The sequence below is a fragment of the Condylostylus longicornis genome, unplaced genomic scaffold (assembly GCF_029603195.1).
Source record: "Condylostylus longicornis isolate FDR11 unplaced genomic scaffold, ASM2960319v2 ptg000214l, whole genome shotgun sequence".
NCBI classification, from domain to species: Eukaryota; Metazoa; Arthropoda; class Insecta; order Diptera; family Dolichopodidae; genus Condylostylus; species Condylostylus longicornis.
The window spans coordinates 95,334-114,980 of NW_026578181.1; the positions used below are offsets into that span (position 1 = coordinate 95,334).

At 29.6% G+C, this 19,647-nt stretch overlaps 1 protein-coding gene across 3 annotated transcripts in view; it reads right to left on the reverse strand.

Moving 5' to 3' along the window:
- Window positions 1–19,647, reverse strand: part of LOC129616462 (protein suppressor of forked) — a 74,276-nt gene that overhangs the window by 39,801 nt on the left and 14,828 nt on the right. For 2 of the 3 annotated variants that reach the window (XM_055532099.1, XM_055532100.1), the window contains exons 6-7: window positions 14,554–14,745; window positions 14,369–14,494 (exon numbers count right to left, since the gene is read on the reverse strand). The exons of the other annotated variant lie outside the window; for it this stretch is intronic. In XM_055532099.1, coding sequence (XP_055388074.1) covers window positions 14,369–14,494; window positions 14,554–14,745 — 318 coding nt within the window. The remainder of the gene's footprint in view (window positions 1–14,368; window positions 14,495–14,553; window positions 14,746–19,647) is intronic. 3 annotated transcript variants of the gene reach the window in all.

Sequence of the window (19,647 nt, forward strand, 5' to 3'; positions counted from 1 at the left end):
TGCGTTGAGAGATATATTGTTCTATTATGGAATTCCAGAATGGGTAGTGATGGACAATGAAAAGGCTTTCAATTCGGCCTCCATTAAAGCAATGATGGAAGACGAAATGAAGATCAAAGTCTTTACGGTTCCCCCGTATAAAAGTGAAACAAACGGGCAAATAGAAAGATTTCATTCTACGTTATCGGAAATCATGCGCTGCTCAAAAGCTGAGGAAGGAACAAAAGACTTTGAGGAACTACTACAAATGGCAGTAAACAAATATAATTTCACGATCCATACAGTTACCAATAAGTGTCCCATAGAACTCTTTCTAGGCAGAATCCCTAACATCACACCCGAGGAATACGAAAAAACTCGGCTCTCTAACATCGAAAAATTGAAAGAACAACAACTAAAGGACTTAAAAGCACACAACAAGAAAAGAAGGCCGGTAAAGCAATATCAAATAGGTGAAGTGGTTTATGTGAAACATAATAAACGTTTAGGGTCTAAACTCACCTTCAGATATAAGAAAGAAATAGTCGCGAAAAATAACAATACGACAATCCTTACAAAGTCTGGTAGGGTAGTCCATAAATCAAATATAAAATCCTAAACGATACCGATATTTTGCCACTTGATTACTCTATTACCCATAACATTTCTTCTGAATTTTTCAACTTTTAATAGTAACATTGCTTATCCTTATAACATTTCTTTTACATTTTACAATTCTTGCACATTTTAGATTACTTATAACCGAAAGCTTAGCAGAGGTACAAATTTTGGACTATACCGGATCCTACATGATCGCAATTGAGGTCGGACAAGCAAAAATAGAAGAGGGGACATACAGACTAATACATGTAACGAACTTGAACGACTTACAAACAATACTGACTCAGATAGAAAGAGTGCTGACGGTCGAAAATATAAAGACCCATCAATTATATCCTTATTTTCGACAGGAATTTGAGCAAATACACGACCTGTTGGACGAATTCAAACCGACCCGAATAGCAAAAAGGTCTCTAAATTTCTTGGGTACTACTTGGAAGTGGATAGCTGGTTCACCTGACCATGATGATCTTGTCATGATCAAAAGAAGGATGAATAATATCCTAGAAAACAACAACAGACAGACTATTATAAATAAAACATTTCAAGACAGGATTAACAACATAACACTACTGACAAACCAAGTACTAGAAAGCATAAAAACAGAAAACAAACTTAACGACTACCAGGCTCTAAAAATTCAATACAAACTAAGGATCCTCAAAGAGGGGGTAGTGAACATTAAATACGCCATTCATTGGGCTAAAACAAATACAGTAAATCCCTTTTTACTTTCAAAATCAGAAATAAACACTCTCACACAAGTACTCCAAAAAGAAAACTTTCCTTACAATAATCCTGAGGAAGCATTAGATCTTGCAAATATTAAAATCATAACTAATAATTCTTGTTTATTTTATCTTTTAGAAATACCACTCACAAGTAAAAATGTTTATAGTAAATTGTTATTAAAACCTGTAAAAACAGGAGAAAATATTGTTAAAATAGATACGCAAAATGTTTTATCAGATAAATCAGATTTGTATGGTTTAAAAAACAATTGTAAGAACTTAGGAAATATATTTATATGTAAAAAACAAAATATTGTAAATTTAAATGACTCTACCTGTGAAAAAAAGCTGCTGAAGGGAGAAAACTCTACCTGCATCCTGGTCAACAATCACCACATCCCCTCAGTGGAAGAGATTGCTGATGACTTACTGCTCCTAAACCAATTTCAGGGAATAATTGAGATAAACGGAGAACCACGCGTACTAAATGGAACTTACCTTGTTAGATACTTCAATGCAACTATCAAGATTGGCTACCAAAAATTTGAAACAAGAGAAACATCATCAATCAAAATTTTGCCAGCTATCTTACAGCCACAACCCGTGAAGGAAGAAATACACCATCAATTTTCACTCGAACTACTCAAGGAGATCAACATAAATAACACCAAGGAAATCAAATTGTTAAAAACCGAAAAGCTAATAGGGAACATCATAAACTATGGACCACTAATAGTAATGGTAACAGGCTCGTTAGTTGTATGCGTTCTCATCAAGTCAAAGCAACATGCCAAACTAATAATCAACAACACTCCAGAAGCAAAGGCTGATGTGAAAGAACAGGTCGTCAAAAAACCTGAAGATAAAGCTTCGCCATCAAACTTGGGTTTTAGCGAGAAACAAAGAATCTATAGCACAATTTCATCGGAGTTAGCCAAGCCGACCGTAAAACAAAAACACTCTGACTTCTGCATCCAAATGAGGACATTTGGTCATAAGGGGGGAAGAGTTAACAACCTAAAATAAAAAGTTAACACATGCCGCCGAATCAGCAATTTTGTTGAGAAATATTTTGAAACGAAAGTTAACAGCCTAAAAATTAATAATTTAACACATGCCGCCGAGTCAGCAATTTTGTTGGGAACGAATTTTTGAACGAATTCCCATGCAACACAATATCACGTTGAAAGTAACAAAATATCACGTTGCACAGGTAGAGTCAAACACAAAAATTATAAAAATAATTATTCAATTGTAATTAAGATTAAAAACAGATCGGACGGAATAAAAAAGAAGAAAATCTAATTTTGTGCGTTTTAATTTTTTGATTTAATTAATAAAAAATATTAAGGTTGCGAGTTCTTTTTTATTTTTTTATTTTTTTAAAATAAAGAAGCCCCAGGTAAATTAACTTATCTAAGGAATTAATCGATAGAATTTCGTAAAATTCAATAAGTACGTTTTGTTTGCAACCAATACTTAATTAGGAATGTTTCAGAGAATTTGTATGACGTAACGAGAACCTCTACTAATAGCAAGATTGACATTTTTCAAGGTACGGTAACTAAAAACTAACTAGCGTTCTTAAAATTTGAAAAATTTTAAAAGAATATTTTAAATTATGTGCAATCCTTTTGTCGAGCTAGGAAACAAATCACATCAAGTTGTTTTTATTTAATTTTTTTATACCAATGCGAAACATATACATGTTAAGAAAAGTAAGGAACATGTATTAATATGAAGAAATTATAAAATTATGGTTCACGCCAAAAATGCTGACACAGAGTCTAAACATAACGAATTCCAGAATTATGAAATTATAGTTTCCATCAAAAACGGCAATGTAACGTCTGCAATTGACACGAGATGAAGTTAGTAATAATTTGCATAAATACTGTTAGATTTTAAGATATTATTCAGCATTAATTAGGAGATAATTAGATCAATATAGCATCAAATTAAACTGTTAATTTGAATTCGACAAATTGTAAATATTTTTGGGTGACATGTGTAACATAGGGTATAATCGGAAAATAATCGGTGCAGCATCGATGTGTAATCATGTAAAAATCGTGTACGAAAATGTATCAATACTGTAATACTTAAAAGTTTGGTATCCAAAAATGTCAAAAATATGCGCATCATATTAAATCAGCTGTGCCTCAATTTTTTCTGTGATTTTGTATTGATGCAAAGTTTTTTAAATAGAAGCTAAGTAGTTTATTATTTTAACTCAATAACTAATAAAGTTAATTATTTCTTTATGCACTTTATTAAAATTTTCACTATATTAAACTCTTTAAAACTTAATATATATGCACTATATTAAAATCTTTAAAACTTAATTGAAATTAAACACTTTATTTTTAGTAGATAAAGGGAAAATTATTGATTCTCTATCTACGAGGAGGTTATAAACAGACCAGACTAAAACCAAAAAAGTTACTAATACTAATATAGAGTAAGAAAATAAATTATGAAATATTAAAAGAACATAAATTTAATAAAAAATAAATTTAATTTCTATTCTACAATAGCAATCGATAGTAGAGGAAAAAATTATTTACTAACAAAACAAAATTACAGTGCAATACACGAAATCATTATTTGTGACAAAATTGGATCAGTTAAATTAAGAAAAAACCAATTGAATCAGTTAAGTTAAAACTACACAAAGTAAATCTAAGAAAATTTAACATTGCTATTAATTCAAATTAAGTTTAGTCCAGAAAATAAGAAAATCATAAAAAAGTTTTAATAATAACTGATAAAATTGAAATTGTTCAAATAGAAACCGTCGGCTGAGTTCTAATTTGCTCCATGTGCCATTTTTGAAAATTTTGACTTAAGAGCGGTTTTATTGCAGGCATGTCAAACATGTGGCCCGCAACTCTTGACCCTACGGCCTGTAATAAACTAAAAAAATAATAAAACGGCTGAAAGATCAAGATTAACAGATCAACATGTTCAGTCAATAATAAATATTACAACTTACTGTCAATTAAATTCAACCAAGTTTCGAAGTTTTAGTGACAGAAAAACGTTGCTAAATTTCTTCAAAAAATTGATTTTATATTTCTTTGTATGACTGTATTATATGTATGTTTCATATTACTTTTTATGTTGATAATAAAAATCAAAATTTGATAATTTAGTAGTTTGAGTTTTTTTTATTGTGCGGCCCGAAGTAATGTGCGGAAATCCTAAATGGCCGGTGATATAATTTAACATGCCTGTTTTATAGAAATTTTAACCTCACATTTGCTCTTTCACTTGACACAAACCGTTTTTTCCTATCTCTCTTGTAAGATATTTGGTGTCGTTTTTGCTCTATAAACCACATTTTACAAATCTTTTTGTGTTTATTCATTTCATAAACCATTAATTGTTTGTCAATGGAGTATATTTTTCATGAAAAAAGGCGTGATTTCTTTAGGTATATTTTAGTGTGTTCTGCGCATATAGTTAAAATTGGTTAAAATCGCATTTATCAATTATACTATGTCTATAACTATTAGCAGTTTTACTATATCTAATTGGTCAACTAAATAGTACATGCATTTGTTTTTGAAAATTTTTTTTTTTGTGATAAATAAAATATTACTATGTAATATTTGTAATAAATAAAATAGTACCCTTAATTTTTCAAATTTTTTGAAATGATATTTTTTTATACCCTGTACTTCGTGAAGGGTATATTAACTTTGGTATGGAGTTTGTAACCACTCCTTCAAAGGAGTCGTCTCCGGGACGGACGTATATATATATCCTTGCTCAGTGTAAAATCTGCATCGATTTAGACATGTCCGTCCGTCCTTCCATGAAAACCTCAGAAATATATCTAACCTGAAATCGGACACACGACTGCCGAGTTTCGTGAATCTAGGTTTTATATTTTACCAATTATTTAAAATTAACTTTCGGAGTTGTATGGTAGTTACCCGAACCTGTCAAGCCATTTCACCAAAACTTCGGAGTTATATCTGACCTGCAATTGGACACACGTTTGTTAAGTTCCATGAATCAAGCTTTATTATTTTACCAAATATTTAAAATTATTTTTCGGAGTTGTATGGCAGCTACCCGAACCAGTGCAGCCATTCAGTTAAAATTTTCAGAATTTACGTGAAGTGTAATTGGACACATGATTGCAAAATTTTATATTAATATCTCTATTACTTTTTGAAATATTTAAAAAATCCTTTTTGAGTTGTATGGCAGCTACCCGAACACGTTGTCCGAATTGATCCAATAACAATAGCAGCCGTCGTTTGCTTAAAAGAAACAAATGGTGAAAGTTTGGTGTCGATTGCGTTTTTCGTTTTTGAGTTATCGTGCGATCGGACGGAGGGGCGGACGTATCTAAATCAAGGCAAATTTTTACGCTGCACAAGAATTTTTATATATATATGTTCATATCGGAGACGACACCTTCAAGTGATTTGAAACTCCATACCAAAATGAATATACCCTTCACGAAGTGCAAAACATAGTTATATTTTATTTATTTATCACAACAAAGAAATTCTCAAAAGAAAATGTTCTATTTAGTTGACCAAAACTGTATATTTCTATATTCGTTTTTTTCAGCTTATTCTTCCCCAAATGATGAAATGCGTTGTTTCCCTTCAGATTTCTCCAATAATTTGTTCCTCCGTCAGTGAATTTCAACATGATTTTAGTGAAACTAAACTTGACTTCTGATGTGCTCCATTCACAAAATTATTTACTCCGTGTAAAAAGAGATCAATATAAATTAACAAGTTCGTTGGATATAGAGCAATGGCAAAAATGACCTACTTCAAAAAAAAAAAAATTGAATTTCTCCGAAAAATCTAAATTCTATCTAATCTGGATAAATGAAATTTTACTCCGTTGTGCATAAATAATTAATAAACTAAACTGCCAAATTTAAATAAAATCGTTGGCACATATTTTTTTTAATGAAGGTTCAAATTTTCTTTTTCAAATTTCTCGAATTCGTGTTGGTGGCGAATTGAGCAAATTTCTCAGAGAACTCAGCCAACGAAATATTTAAAGAATGTAATGACGAAATAACTTCTTATTTGACATCGATAATTTAATATTCTGATTTTTCTTGACATACTTAAAGTTAACAAGATTATTCCCATTTATAGAGCCCATATTAAAATTGACGTTGACCATATCCTCCCAATTATACTTCCAATATCAACAATTAGAAGCGAAATTTTTTGAAATGAAAGAAATCGCAGAATATCTTGACAGATATGAATTGATAAATAAAAAAAAAACAGTGTGGGTTTAGAAAAATTAATTTACAATCACGTGTGATACAAAGCAACTCAAGGGGCAACCATATATGTAAAATAAGCGCATGCGAAGAACACCAGGAAACAGGCGGACAATTACTATGCACAATGTGCGATGTTTATTGTATACTATTTATTCCTTTAAAAGCGTATATTATTCATTGCCAACAGCGTAGGGCCACTCGCTGAGGAAAACAAAATTTATTAAAAATCCTTCTGAAAAAAAATGTGTGCATAACTGGAGCGGCACTTAAACGGTCTCAAAAAATTTTATACGAAATTATCGAGTTAAAGAAAACTAAAAAAAATAAAAATGTTTTTTTTTTTAAATAAGAACAAACCTAAAAAAATGTAGATTTAAATTCTAAAAAAGATTCTTTATATGCCATCCGAATCCCCTGGAAAGATCTTGAGTTTTTTCTGCAAAAAGAACAAACATCAAATTTCAAAAGACAAACGGAACTCAAATATCCAACCAATTCCGTCTATTAGTTTCTTAGAAATGATAAAGAATATAAAAGCTCCTAGCCTAGTTACTGCTTTTTCCAAAAAAAAATTATAACTTCATTGTTTTAGGAATTTATACAGGGTGATTCAGTAAAGAGTACAATATTATATATCATTGTTTAGAGCATCAAAAATGGGTAATTTTTGTTTTTGCTAGCTGTCAAATTCCAACGGTTAACGAGACACAAGGATTTTTACGACTTTTCACGAATTTTCTACTTGCCCAAGGTTTTTTGTTTATAAATTCCCTTCCGAAAAAGATAGAAGCTTAAAATGAACAGTTTTTAAAAGAGCTACTAAAAAGTATCCCAGAATTCACGCAAGATTCGAATTTTGCGCCATTTGTGCGATAAAGTATTGCCAATCAAAGAAAAAAATACAGCGCGACAACTGACAGTCCAGGGCTATTAAAAATTGAGCGCTTCACAAAAGAATAACGCAATTTTTATTGTTGAACAATATTTTGTAAATAATGAAAGTTTTTCGAACAAAATCATCTTCAGCGATGAGGTTCATTTTCATTTTGATGGCTTTGTTAATCGACAAAATTGTTGCATTTGGGGTTCAGAAAATCAACAAGCGCAACAAATGCATCTACAACGTGTCACTGTTTTGTGCAGATTTTGGGTTATAGGCATCATCGAACAATTCTTCTTTGAAAATGCAGCTGGTCAGACAATAATCCAGGTTTTTGTGCAAAATTTCAAGACATGCTGTCCATGCATGTAGCTTCAACAAGATGGTGCCACAAGCCCGAGCAACAATACAGCCCGAGCAACAATTAAATTACTGCATGAGTCATTTCCTGGTCGTGTAATTTCACATTTTGGTGATCAGAATTGGCCACCCAGAACATGCGATTTAACGCCGTTGGATTTTTTTCGTTATGCCGCTATGCTATTCTTACATAACCCTATACTGTATACTATACAAATCAATAAAAAATTTACAATTTTTAATTATCAAAATTACTTCTTGCGTGAATTTTGGGACACCTTTTATTTCCAAGCACAAATTTTACCAATTTTTGATGCCTTAAACAATATTATATAATATTGTATCTTAACTGAATCACCCTATATATACATGCCCATACCGGGATGTTCCTATCATTCAACTAGCAGTCCGAATTATTGGTCTACTGATGCCAACAAAAGTCCCGGATGTTAATGACTTTTTATATATAAAAGGATTTTGGTAAATTTTTTGAGTTTTTGATCAGTCATATTGTCCCTTACTACTTTCTCACTAAGGGTTAATGCTGTCATATTAACCCTTAGTGAGAAAATAGCTAACAAACGGAGTGGGTCCACTTTAATCAACAAAACCACAGATTAGGTAAGCTTCAATCGTGATGTTATAGGAAACAAAAACCTTAGTATTGAGGTGCAGGCTAGATATCAAAGGCAGGCTAGAAATATTCACTGAAATCGATAAAGCGATTGAAACTGATATAAATAAAGTTGGGTAAAACCAATGCTTTGTATTTTAGCACTTTTCCCTTCAACAAGAGAAAATACTGCTTTGAAAAACAATCTATGTATACCTACCGCACTATTAAAATTATTTTCATTCATATACGAAACTATTTCTAGGATTGCATATATTTAGGATGACCAGTTTATTCAGTTTTTGAAATAAAACAAAAATTAATTTAAAGAGGAGTTAACATAATGCTCGATTTTAAAGTTTAATTGCGTGAGTTAAGAAAAATAGTTATATTTCTTGATGTTATGAATTAGAGTTAGCTTTCTCCGTTTATAGAAATTTGAAAAAGCTTGCGGTGTCGGAAATATAAGGCGCCAAAAATTAAAATTTTACAAATTTCAAGAGGCGATAGCTTGAGAGTGAATGAAGATGGAAAAAAAATTTCTTCTAACGAAATGAACTATTTTTTAGTGCTTAAAAACTACTAATACTTCATACTCCCACTACCTGGGATCTAGAAGAAAAACTACATTAAAAATTAAAAAAAAGAAACGGATTTTAGATAACGGGAAATTTGAACGGCCATTTCGTTATTTTTAAGTATAACTATAGTATGCCACGATATGAGAAGCAAGCCACTGCCTTTCTGCGTTTGCAAAATTTGAAAAATGCTTATGGCTCCACTGCAACAAATAATTAAACGAGAAAAAATATAGTTGACCTTGTCAACTCTGTGATACCCGTACGAATTTGTTATCCTGTTATTTGCACACATTATGCAATAACTGACTATGGGACAGACTATGACTTCAAGTTGCCGTATTGCCATGTTAATTTATGCAAAATTCCAGTACTGTGTTTTTCAAAATACTGTGTGTGCCGAACTCCTATTGAAGTTGTATGACAGCTCCTAGAAAGAGCCAAACAATTTTAACGAATTTCATTAAACACATCGGCCCTGCTAATATATTCGCTTATATGGCAGATTAGCGAAAAGATTATTTTGAATACTTCAGAACTTAATAGATATTTTTAAAGATTAAGAAGATTATTTTAAATACTTCAAAGCTTAAATATTCGACGAAAAAATAAGGAAAACAAAATTGATAAATATGCTATAACTGAGTATAGAACAGACTAGGACTTTAAGTTGCCGAATTACCATGTTATTACTACCACATTCCAAAATTGCAGTACTATGTGTTTTTCAAAATACAGTGTGTGCCAAACTACTATTGAAGTATAATGCTACCAGAAAGAGCCAAGAAATTTTAACGAATTTTATCTAGCACATTGGCCTTATTAATATATTTGCTTGTGTGAAATTTCAATACCATAGCTTTTATAGTTTCTGAGATATAGCCAAATAATTTTTTAAGTTGTATGGCATGTACCAGAAGGAGCCAAGTAATTTCAACTACTTTTATGAGACACATTGGCCCTACTAATTTATTCGCTTGTGTGAAATTTCAATATCATAGCTTTAACAGTTTCTGAAATATAGGCAAATAACTTTTGAGGTTGTATGGCAGCTACCCGAACCGGTACCCAGATGATGCCCAATTTAAATAGTGTTCTGGCACTTATTACAATAAATCATATGTGAAAATTTGGTGAACTTAGCTCAATTAGTTTTTGAGTTATCGTTGGGACGGACGGACGGACAGACAAAGTCAGAATTTGACGCTGATCAAAAACATACACTTGAGTCTATATCTAGGACCGTTATTTCTTAGCGTTACAAACGGTGAGGCAAATTGAGGATACCCTTCGAACATACGTTCGTACGGGTATAAAAAATAATAATGTTAAATTCAGAAGACTTGTCAGTCAAATTACAGTTCAGACATATCCGTGGAGTTTTTGTTTAATAGTGGGACACTTTTGAGCAAATGTCATACAACCGTGAGATTTAATTCTAAATGTTTGAAAAAAATTTATGCTTAGATTTTCAGGGCACAGGGTATAATTCAGTTGATTTAGACCGACTAAAAACTTTTTATTTGCTAACTCAATTGAATCGTAATCAAAGAAAAGAGTTAAAGGTAAAATTTTTCTCCTCGAATAGAACTCGAGCCTACCGCTTTCTAGGCGGACGCTCCGCTAACTGATTTACAGATTATACTGATAACATTTCTAAATTACTAATACAACGTGAGCTGTTCAATTAAAAGTATTGTGCCTACACTAATATTATTATTTTTACAATAATAGCACTTAAAACTAATAAAAATCAAAAATTTTGATGATTTTTTGAGTTTATACATTTTATTAAGGCCTATTAAAGTAATGGCATAGAAATTGTTTTTGCGCTATATTTTATTTACCATTACGGACTTTTTAACATTTAAAAACTCAAATTGAAGCTTAACTATCTGGGCAAAATTCTGTAAAAAAAATTTTTAAAATTTCAAAAACTTTCGTACGAGATTATCCCTTTAAAGAAAGCTACAACAAAAAAAAGAAAAGTTCGGTTTTCTTAAAGTAAAAACGCTTAGTATTCCGAGAGTACATAAAATACAAAATCAAGTAAAATATTGCCGTTAAGCCTTTTCTCTAATACCCTAACTCTACTAGCCCTTTCAGAAACTATTTGCTTAAAGCGTCTATATTTTTCGAAAGGGAAATTATTAGCAAAAAAAACTCAGGCAAGTAGATATTTTGCATTTCTAACAAAAAGACGCAGCTGCAAAAACTACAAATTTGACATTGGCATAAAAAAAAAAGTTTGTTTATTTGTAAAAGCTCTGAGATTGTCATAATATGTTTTTTAAAATTTCAAAAGTGAAACCAGAGAATCAAATATTTTATTAGTTGCAGTTCACTGAAATATAAAATTAAATTTTATGCTAAAGTAACAAAAAAATTTGAAAAAAACTTATTTTAAAATCCTATAAATCCGACCTAAAGTAAAATCAAAACTAAGTCGTTGCGCGTATATGTTAAAAATGAAAACAAACTGCAAAAATTATATAAAACAAACTGCAAAAATAGTACTGTATTTTCAAACACTTTGTGGTCAAATATAAGGAAACATTTAGTACTGAATTATTGTACTGAATAAAAACAGAACTGAATTATTAAAAATGCAGTATAATATAATAGGAAAGCAATGAAGAGTAAGTCGGAACTAATATAAAAGTTCTGTCTCAGCCTGAAAAAACTCTGTCTGATAAGTATCCATAACGACTTCGAAGCTGTCGAAACTAGAGATGTTACGTTACTTGACGTGACATGACCTCAGTTGGCTATGTTCTTTGCAAAATCAGAAAGTATACCAAAAGCTTAATTTGAAACGTTTGATTTCCTATAATTCAACAATCAGAAAGAACCTACATTCAAATTGAAATACATATTTCACTTCTGCCAAAAGAACGGCAAACCATCTTAAGTTTTATCCCAAAGCACTAAAAAATGTTGTTACTTTATATTGAGAAGCAAAAATTCCCAAAACAGAAATATTATATTATAGCTCGGCTCTTAGTGAATATGAGGATTGTACAGCTAAAATTTGCAGATTAATGAGTTTTGAGTAAAATAGAAAAAAAGCGTTGCGAGTAATTCAGCATTCATATTTCAAATTATATTATTTGTACTCGTGAAAAAAAAATGAACTCAAGCCTTTTTGTAAAGAAAAAAGACATTTTGAACAAAATACGTAATTCAAGAATGCAAATGTGGAGTTTTGTTGCAAATATGTATATGCAAGTAGTAATAAATTTTATTGCAACTAAAATTGCAAATAGTGGTTCTTGTTCGTATGTTACACGATTTTACCTTTCTTATCACATCTAAGGAACTAATTAACATAATTTCTTAAAATTTAATATTTGAATTCTGCTTGCTAATAAATTATCTAATTTATTGGACTAAAGTTATCAAAATTTTAATTAAAAATTGAAGATTTGTATTTTTGTAGAAATTCATTGGGATGTTTAAGAAAGATCGTTACGCTTGCACGCAAATAGAACAAAGTTCATTTTGATTTCATTTAGTTCAAGTTCAAGATTTAATTCTTCGGTTAGTGCAAGGAATTCAATTATATTAAACACATTCTTATACTAATCGCGATTTTTGTTTTGTTTCATGCTTTTTTAATCCTACGTCGCTCGTAGGAGGAGCATAGAGTTTGCGCATGATATCGTAAATAACCACGAACCAGCTTCTTGCGTCATTCAATTTCACTTAATAGATGACGAGCCTGCCCTAGTTTTTTTTCATTTATGTTAAATATCTATCTTTATTTTTATTTATTATTTTACTTTGGATGCATTTGTAAATGATAATATTGTAAAGTTATCAAAGCCTTGTAATAAAGAAATATAATTTACCTAAAGTTGATTAATATTGAAATTATTTCTTTCTGAGTTTGTTTGTTCAAATTATTTTTTGCTAAGCTAAGTCTTTCTGTATCTTTTTTTATTAGAACATTAAAAACTCAGTAAAATTAAGTATTGATGTACGGTTTATTTAGTTTCCAATTTCATAAACAATTAAGTTATGAGTTAATTTTAATGTTGCACAATTCATCCAGTTATTCCATTTTATTCCAATCACTTTACTATAAACATAAAAGTATCGAAATTTTTCTAATTATCAAAAATTTTAGTTTAAAATAAAGTATAATTTTACTTCAATCACAAATATTTGAGTTGTCCAATTAATACTGTTTCAGGATAAAAATGTATGTCAAACTTTAAATCTCCAAATAATGTATTTCAAATCAACATTTTACGGTTGCTAATACTACAGCAAAAAGCCAAACATGGGAGATTTTTTACAAAAAAAAATTTTGTATTACAAATAAAGGTTTTGATATATTTATTTGTAGACAAATGTAAGATTTTGATTTCACTATGATTTTCAAATCCTGCACCTTCGTGAAGGGTACAATAACTTTGGTATGGAATTTGCAACCACTTAAAGGAGTCGTTTCCGATACGGACATGTGTATATAATTTTGTTCAGCGTAACATTCTGCGTTGATTTAGACATGTCCGTACATCAGCCCGATCGCATGATAACTTAAAAACGAATGAAGCAAATACGACCAAATTTTCACAAACGACCAGCTTCTTTTGTGTCAAAAACGGACCCTATTCTTAATATACCAATTGGGACAACGTGTTCGGGTAGATGACATACAACATAAAGAGTTTATTTTAAATATCTGAAGAGCTAATAAAGACATAAATATGAAATTTTGTATACGTGTGTCCAATTTTATTTTACACGTGCTCTAGCGACTTCAATGAATGCTGCACTGGTTCGGGTAGTTGCCATAAAACATCAAAACCTAATTTTATAATAATAAAATATAATAAAGCTGGATTAGCTGAAATATTCTCGAAGTTTTTATGAAATGGTTTGAATTGTTCTGGTAGCTGCCACACAACACCTAAAGCTAATTTCAAATATTGAGAAAAATAATAATGAATGAAATTTGATAGACGCGTGTCAAATTATAGTCCAGATATATTCTCAAAATTTTTATCAAAGTTTTTATATTTTATTGACAGATTCGAGTAACTGACATACAACCGTAAAAGCTAATTCTAAATATTTCCAAAACAAGGCCTCATACAGACTCTCCTAAGTACAAGGTACAATTCAGTTGATTTAGACAGACTGAAATGTTTTTACTTGTTTAATCTGTTCTTTTTTAATGAAAGAAATGAGTTTAGCAACAGTTTATGACAGGAATATGTATATTTTCACAAGGGAAATATGACCGTATTACAGTTTTTTTTTTAATTTTGCAATTATATATATATTCGATTCTACGATCTTCATATATAATATTATATTTACCATTAACGCAGCTGCAACAAAAACATGGTAACGTGATCGAATGTCCTCCCTTGCTTTTTTAAATATAGCTCTTGCGGACTTTATACCTTCAGCTCTTCTAGCAAACTTCATATATTGCACATATGCCTTAAATTAAAGGAATTCTTTAAAAATGTGTTCGTGAAATATTATAATTTTATATTTACTAATGTAGGATCAATGTCTAATATCGATAGAAATTTGTTGTACATTTGATGAACTTTGTCATATTTTAGACGACCCTCTTCAAAATCAGCATAAGCAAAATATAATAACGCATTCCTGCTTAAAACCCCACTGATCGCCCTTTCTAAAATATTAGCTGCTTCATCTGCAAAAATTCGGGCAGCTTGGACATCCTTTCCAAAAAAAAGAAAAATAGAAGTAAAAATAATATAAACGAATAATATAAAAAAATATAAACGAGGCATAATTTTCTAAATATCTCAAAAGTATTTGTCAATCAACTGTTAATTGTAAATAAATTTCTGGCTTCTCCTGAAACTAAATATGAAAAAAGTTTCGTTACGTTAAATCTTGTGTCGAAGTTTCACGAAAATTTCCATCTATTTTGAGAAATAGAGGCTAACAAGAATTTTATGTGCATGCAAAAAGTAAAATTTAAACAGTTAATATCAATTACGAGATAAACAAAAAATCAAAATAATAAGATCAAAATAATTTATATATTTATTATTTATATAATTATAATAAATAATTTATATGTTTTCTCATTATGTAAATAGTTATGCTCTTAGTAAAAAGTCACCGGTTACTCTTCTCGTAATACCTTATGTAATGTCTTTATATCTAACAAGTCCCAATACTCAATTTTGTTTACGAAATGTTACGAATTTTTGGCCTCGTTGTTGGTTTTTTCTTTAAATGCCACTGATCGTGTTATATTTATACCCGTACGAACGTATGTTCGAAGGGTATACTAAATTTGCCTTACCGTTTGTAACGCTAAGAAATAACGGTGTTAGATATAGACTCAAGTGTATGTTTTTGATCAGCGTCAAATTCTGAGTTGATTTAGCTTTGTCTGTCCGTCCGTCCGTCCGTCCGTCCGTCCGAACGATAACTCAAAAACTAATTGAGCTAAGTTCACCAAATTTTCACAAATGACTTATTGTAGTAAGTGCCAGAACCCTATTTAAATTGGACATGATCGGGGTACCGGTTCGGGTAGCTGCCATACAACTTCAAAATTTATTTGGCTATATCTCAGAAACTATAAAAGTTATGGTATTGAAATTTCACACAAACGAATATATTTGTAGGGCCAATGTGTCACATAAAAGTCGTTGAAATTACTTGGCTCCTTCTGGTAGCTGCCATACAACTTCAAAAGTTATTTGGCTATATCTCAGAAACTATAAAAGCTGTGATATTGAGATTACACACAAGTGAATATATTAGTAGGGCCGATGTGTCTCGTAAAAGTCGTTGAAATTACTTGGCTCCTTCTGGTACCTGCCATACAACTTCAAAAGTTATTTGACTATATTTGAGAAACTATTAAAGCTATGGTATTGAAATTTCACACAAACGAATATATTAGTAAGGCCAATGTGTCTCATAAAAGTCGTTGAAATTACTTGGCTCCTTCTGGTACCTGCCATACAACTTCAAAAGTTATTTGACTATATCTCAGAAACTATAAAAGCTGTGATATTGAGATTTCACACAAGTGAATATATTAGTAGGGCCGATGTGCCTGATAAAATTCGCTAAAATTTCTTGGCTCTTTCTGGTAGCTGCCATACAACATCAATAGTAGTTTGGCACAACCAGTATTTTGAATAACATATAGTACTGAAATTTTGCATAAATTAATATGGTAATACGGCAACTTAAAGTCATAGTCTGCCCCATAGTTAGTTATGGCACATTAGTTATTCGCACATAGGATAACAAATTCGTACGGGTATCACAGAGTTGACAAGGTCAACTCTATTTTTTTCTCGTTTTTATTATTTTTTTCTTTTTTTTTACGTAAAAAAGAGATTAATATTTTAAAAAATCTCAGGATATTATACACATTTTTTAAAAAGCTTCCCATTTAAATTCTATTGCACGAAAAAGAAAGAAAGGTAGGAGGAAAGAAAAAATGAAAAAAAAATTCAAATTCATATTTCAGTATGGTTTCAAATGTTAATGAGGAAGGATGTATGATTTTTTATGCACATTTTGTATTTCCCAATAAGGTAAGTTGAGTAGTGTCGGCTAACAAAAATGTTATTAAAAGTAATATAGGTTGACACATTTCAACAATTTGAATTATCTCATTTCGATTATTCATACGTTACTTATAAAATTGTTTCAAATAATTTCAGTTAGTTTTTAAATTATTAAAAGTAAATATGTACGTACCTACTTCCAATAAATTTTTTTTTAAATAATTATTTTAAAACTATTTCAAACATGTTATATTGAGTGCTTCAAAAATTTTGTTGTGCTTTTTTTCATATTTTATTAGCAGGTAAACAAGAGCAATCTATTTATAAAATGTCCCTGCATGTGTATGTATGACCTATCTTAATTCTAAACGGAAAGAATTTTAAAATACCTGAACAAAAATTTTAAAATACCTGTTATTTTACAGTCGGAATTTTCGAGTCATTTGGTAAAATACCATTTATTTCAAAAATAGAAAAATATTCAAATCCGGTCATAAAAATATATGATTGTTTTTTCCAAACATTTTAAATATTTTTTTTTCTTAGGTAATTGATATAAATGATAGTAAGTTTTTAATATTTTTTCAAATAAAAACAGAGGTAAAATTTTGAAGTTTATATAAAATTTGTATTTAACAAATAATATTTGATTGTATTTTAGATATTATTTTCTAATTCCCTCTTCAAATTTTTTCTTTACTATGTATTTATATCAATATTTAAGAATTATCTTTCATTAATTATATTTTCAACTTGACACCACAGGTACTTCCCATATCCTGCGTTAACTTACCCTATGAGAAAAAAAAGCTGTTCACTTAAAAATAATGAAATGCTTTCAGTAACAAATAAAACGTTGAAGGCGAAGGTTGTGTTTGTTGTTTTTCCGTTTTTTTTTAAATTTTAAAATAATTATCAATGAAAATATTAATATATTTTTTTGATTTTTCAAATATATGTTCTAAATTTTACCTGCTTTATAATAAGTGTGAATTTATTTTAATATTTCTTCTCAAAAAATAGCCACTTCGATTTAAAAAAGGCCATATAAAATAAGGTGTGCTTTCAAGTTTCTCTCTGAGCATTGGGACTTGTTAGATATAAAGACATTACCTTATGTAATTTCCGCAATAAACTTTATTTTCGAGTAATGTCATTTGCTAATATTTGAAAGTAAAAAACTAAGTAATTGCAATATAAGTAACATATTAAAGGATAAGGAGTTGAAAAAAAATATATTTTTTGGCTTTATTGCATTTTTAAGTCACATAATTGACAAATATTTATATATATATTATTTTTCATAGTAATTTTTATATAGACTTGATTTCCGATATTGCATTTATTTCAGTCTTAGAAATATCAAAGAATTAATTTTGATATTGCAAAGCTGTTTTAAAATAACAATATTGAGGTTATGTCTAAGCTCTAAATACAAATTTTGAAAACGGTATGCATATACTTTCTTTTCATGCTTTTAATTTCACATATAATAAAAATCATATATTTCTGAAAGCATTTTATAGAAACAGTAAGCATACGCTACAAGCTGCAGCGCCTTTTCTAATATAAATAAGATTGCTTAACAGTTTGCCTAAAATCATTTCTACATATTTTACATGAAATTTATATCGAGCTTAAAGTTCAGTTCAATTGTATTATCAAGTTCTCATTTCAAAATTCTAACAATATTCTTCATATTTTTTACACCAAAGACATCTTTAAGCAAAAGTAAAAGATGAGTAACCTATCCCATTGCAAACAATTAATAAAGATACAATTAATAAAGCTTAATAAAAATCTAACCAATAATGCAGTGGCAAATGCAATTCGGATTAACTGCAAGCTATCGGAATACAAAATAAAACGAGTTTGAAAGGATCTGCGTGTTCTACTATAAGGTAAAAAATGATGGTATATATTTGTATATATATAACATATATATATACTTCTAAATTTTACCTCTAAATTTTACCTCCAATTTAAATGGGAGCTTTTTAAAACATGTGTATAATATCCTAAGATTTTTTTTGAAATAAATTCATTTTTACATAAAGAAAAGAAAAAAAAAATAAGAAATATGACACGATCAGTGGCATTTAAAGAAAAAAATTGAGTATTGGGACTTGTTAGATATAAAGACATTACCTGCACCATAAACGCCTATAAGTCATGTTAATATTTTTGTATTTGTGTTTATAGAATAAGGTAATGTTTTTAATTCTAAGAAGTCCCAATGCTAAGAGAGAAACTTGAAAGCACGACCTTCTTTTATATGGGTTTTTTTTAAATCGAAGTAACTATTCTTTGAGAAGAAGTATTAAAATGAATTCACACTTATTACAAAGCAGGTAAAATTCCAAAAATATATTTAAAAAATCAATTAAGCATATTAATATTAATATAAAAAGCGGAAAAACAACAAGCACAACCTTCGCCTTCAAGGTTTTATATGGTACTGAAAGCAGATTATTATTTCTAAGTGAACAGCTTTTTAGGTAAGTTAACTAAAGATATGGGAAGTAACTTGAGTGTTAAGTTGAAAATATAATTAATGAAAGGATAATTATTAAATATTGACATGAGTACATAGTAAAAAAAAATTTGAAAAGGGAATTAGAAAATAATATCTAAAATACAATTAAATATTTTAATAATAATAATTTTACAATACATATTTTGTATACAAATTTTGCCTCTATTTTTATTTATTCTAAAAATTTTCAAAACTTTATATATTACCTGAGCAAAAAATATTTAAAAGGTTTAGGAAAAGATCCTATTTTGGAAGAAATCCTATATTTTTATGACCGGATTTCAATATATTTTTTATTTTTGAAATGAATAGCATCTCAGCAAATGACTCAAAAGTTCCAAATGTTTAATGACAGGTGGTAGGTACTCATGTAAATTTTTGTCCGCTTGCATTTACTATTAAGATTCATACACAGCCAGGACCATTTTATTAATAGATTACTCTTGTTTACCTGCTATTAAAACATGAAACAAGAGCAAAAATTAATTATTTAGCACTCAATATAACATGTTTGAACTAGTTTTAAAATAATTATGTAACAA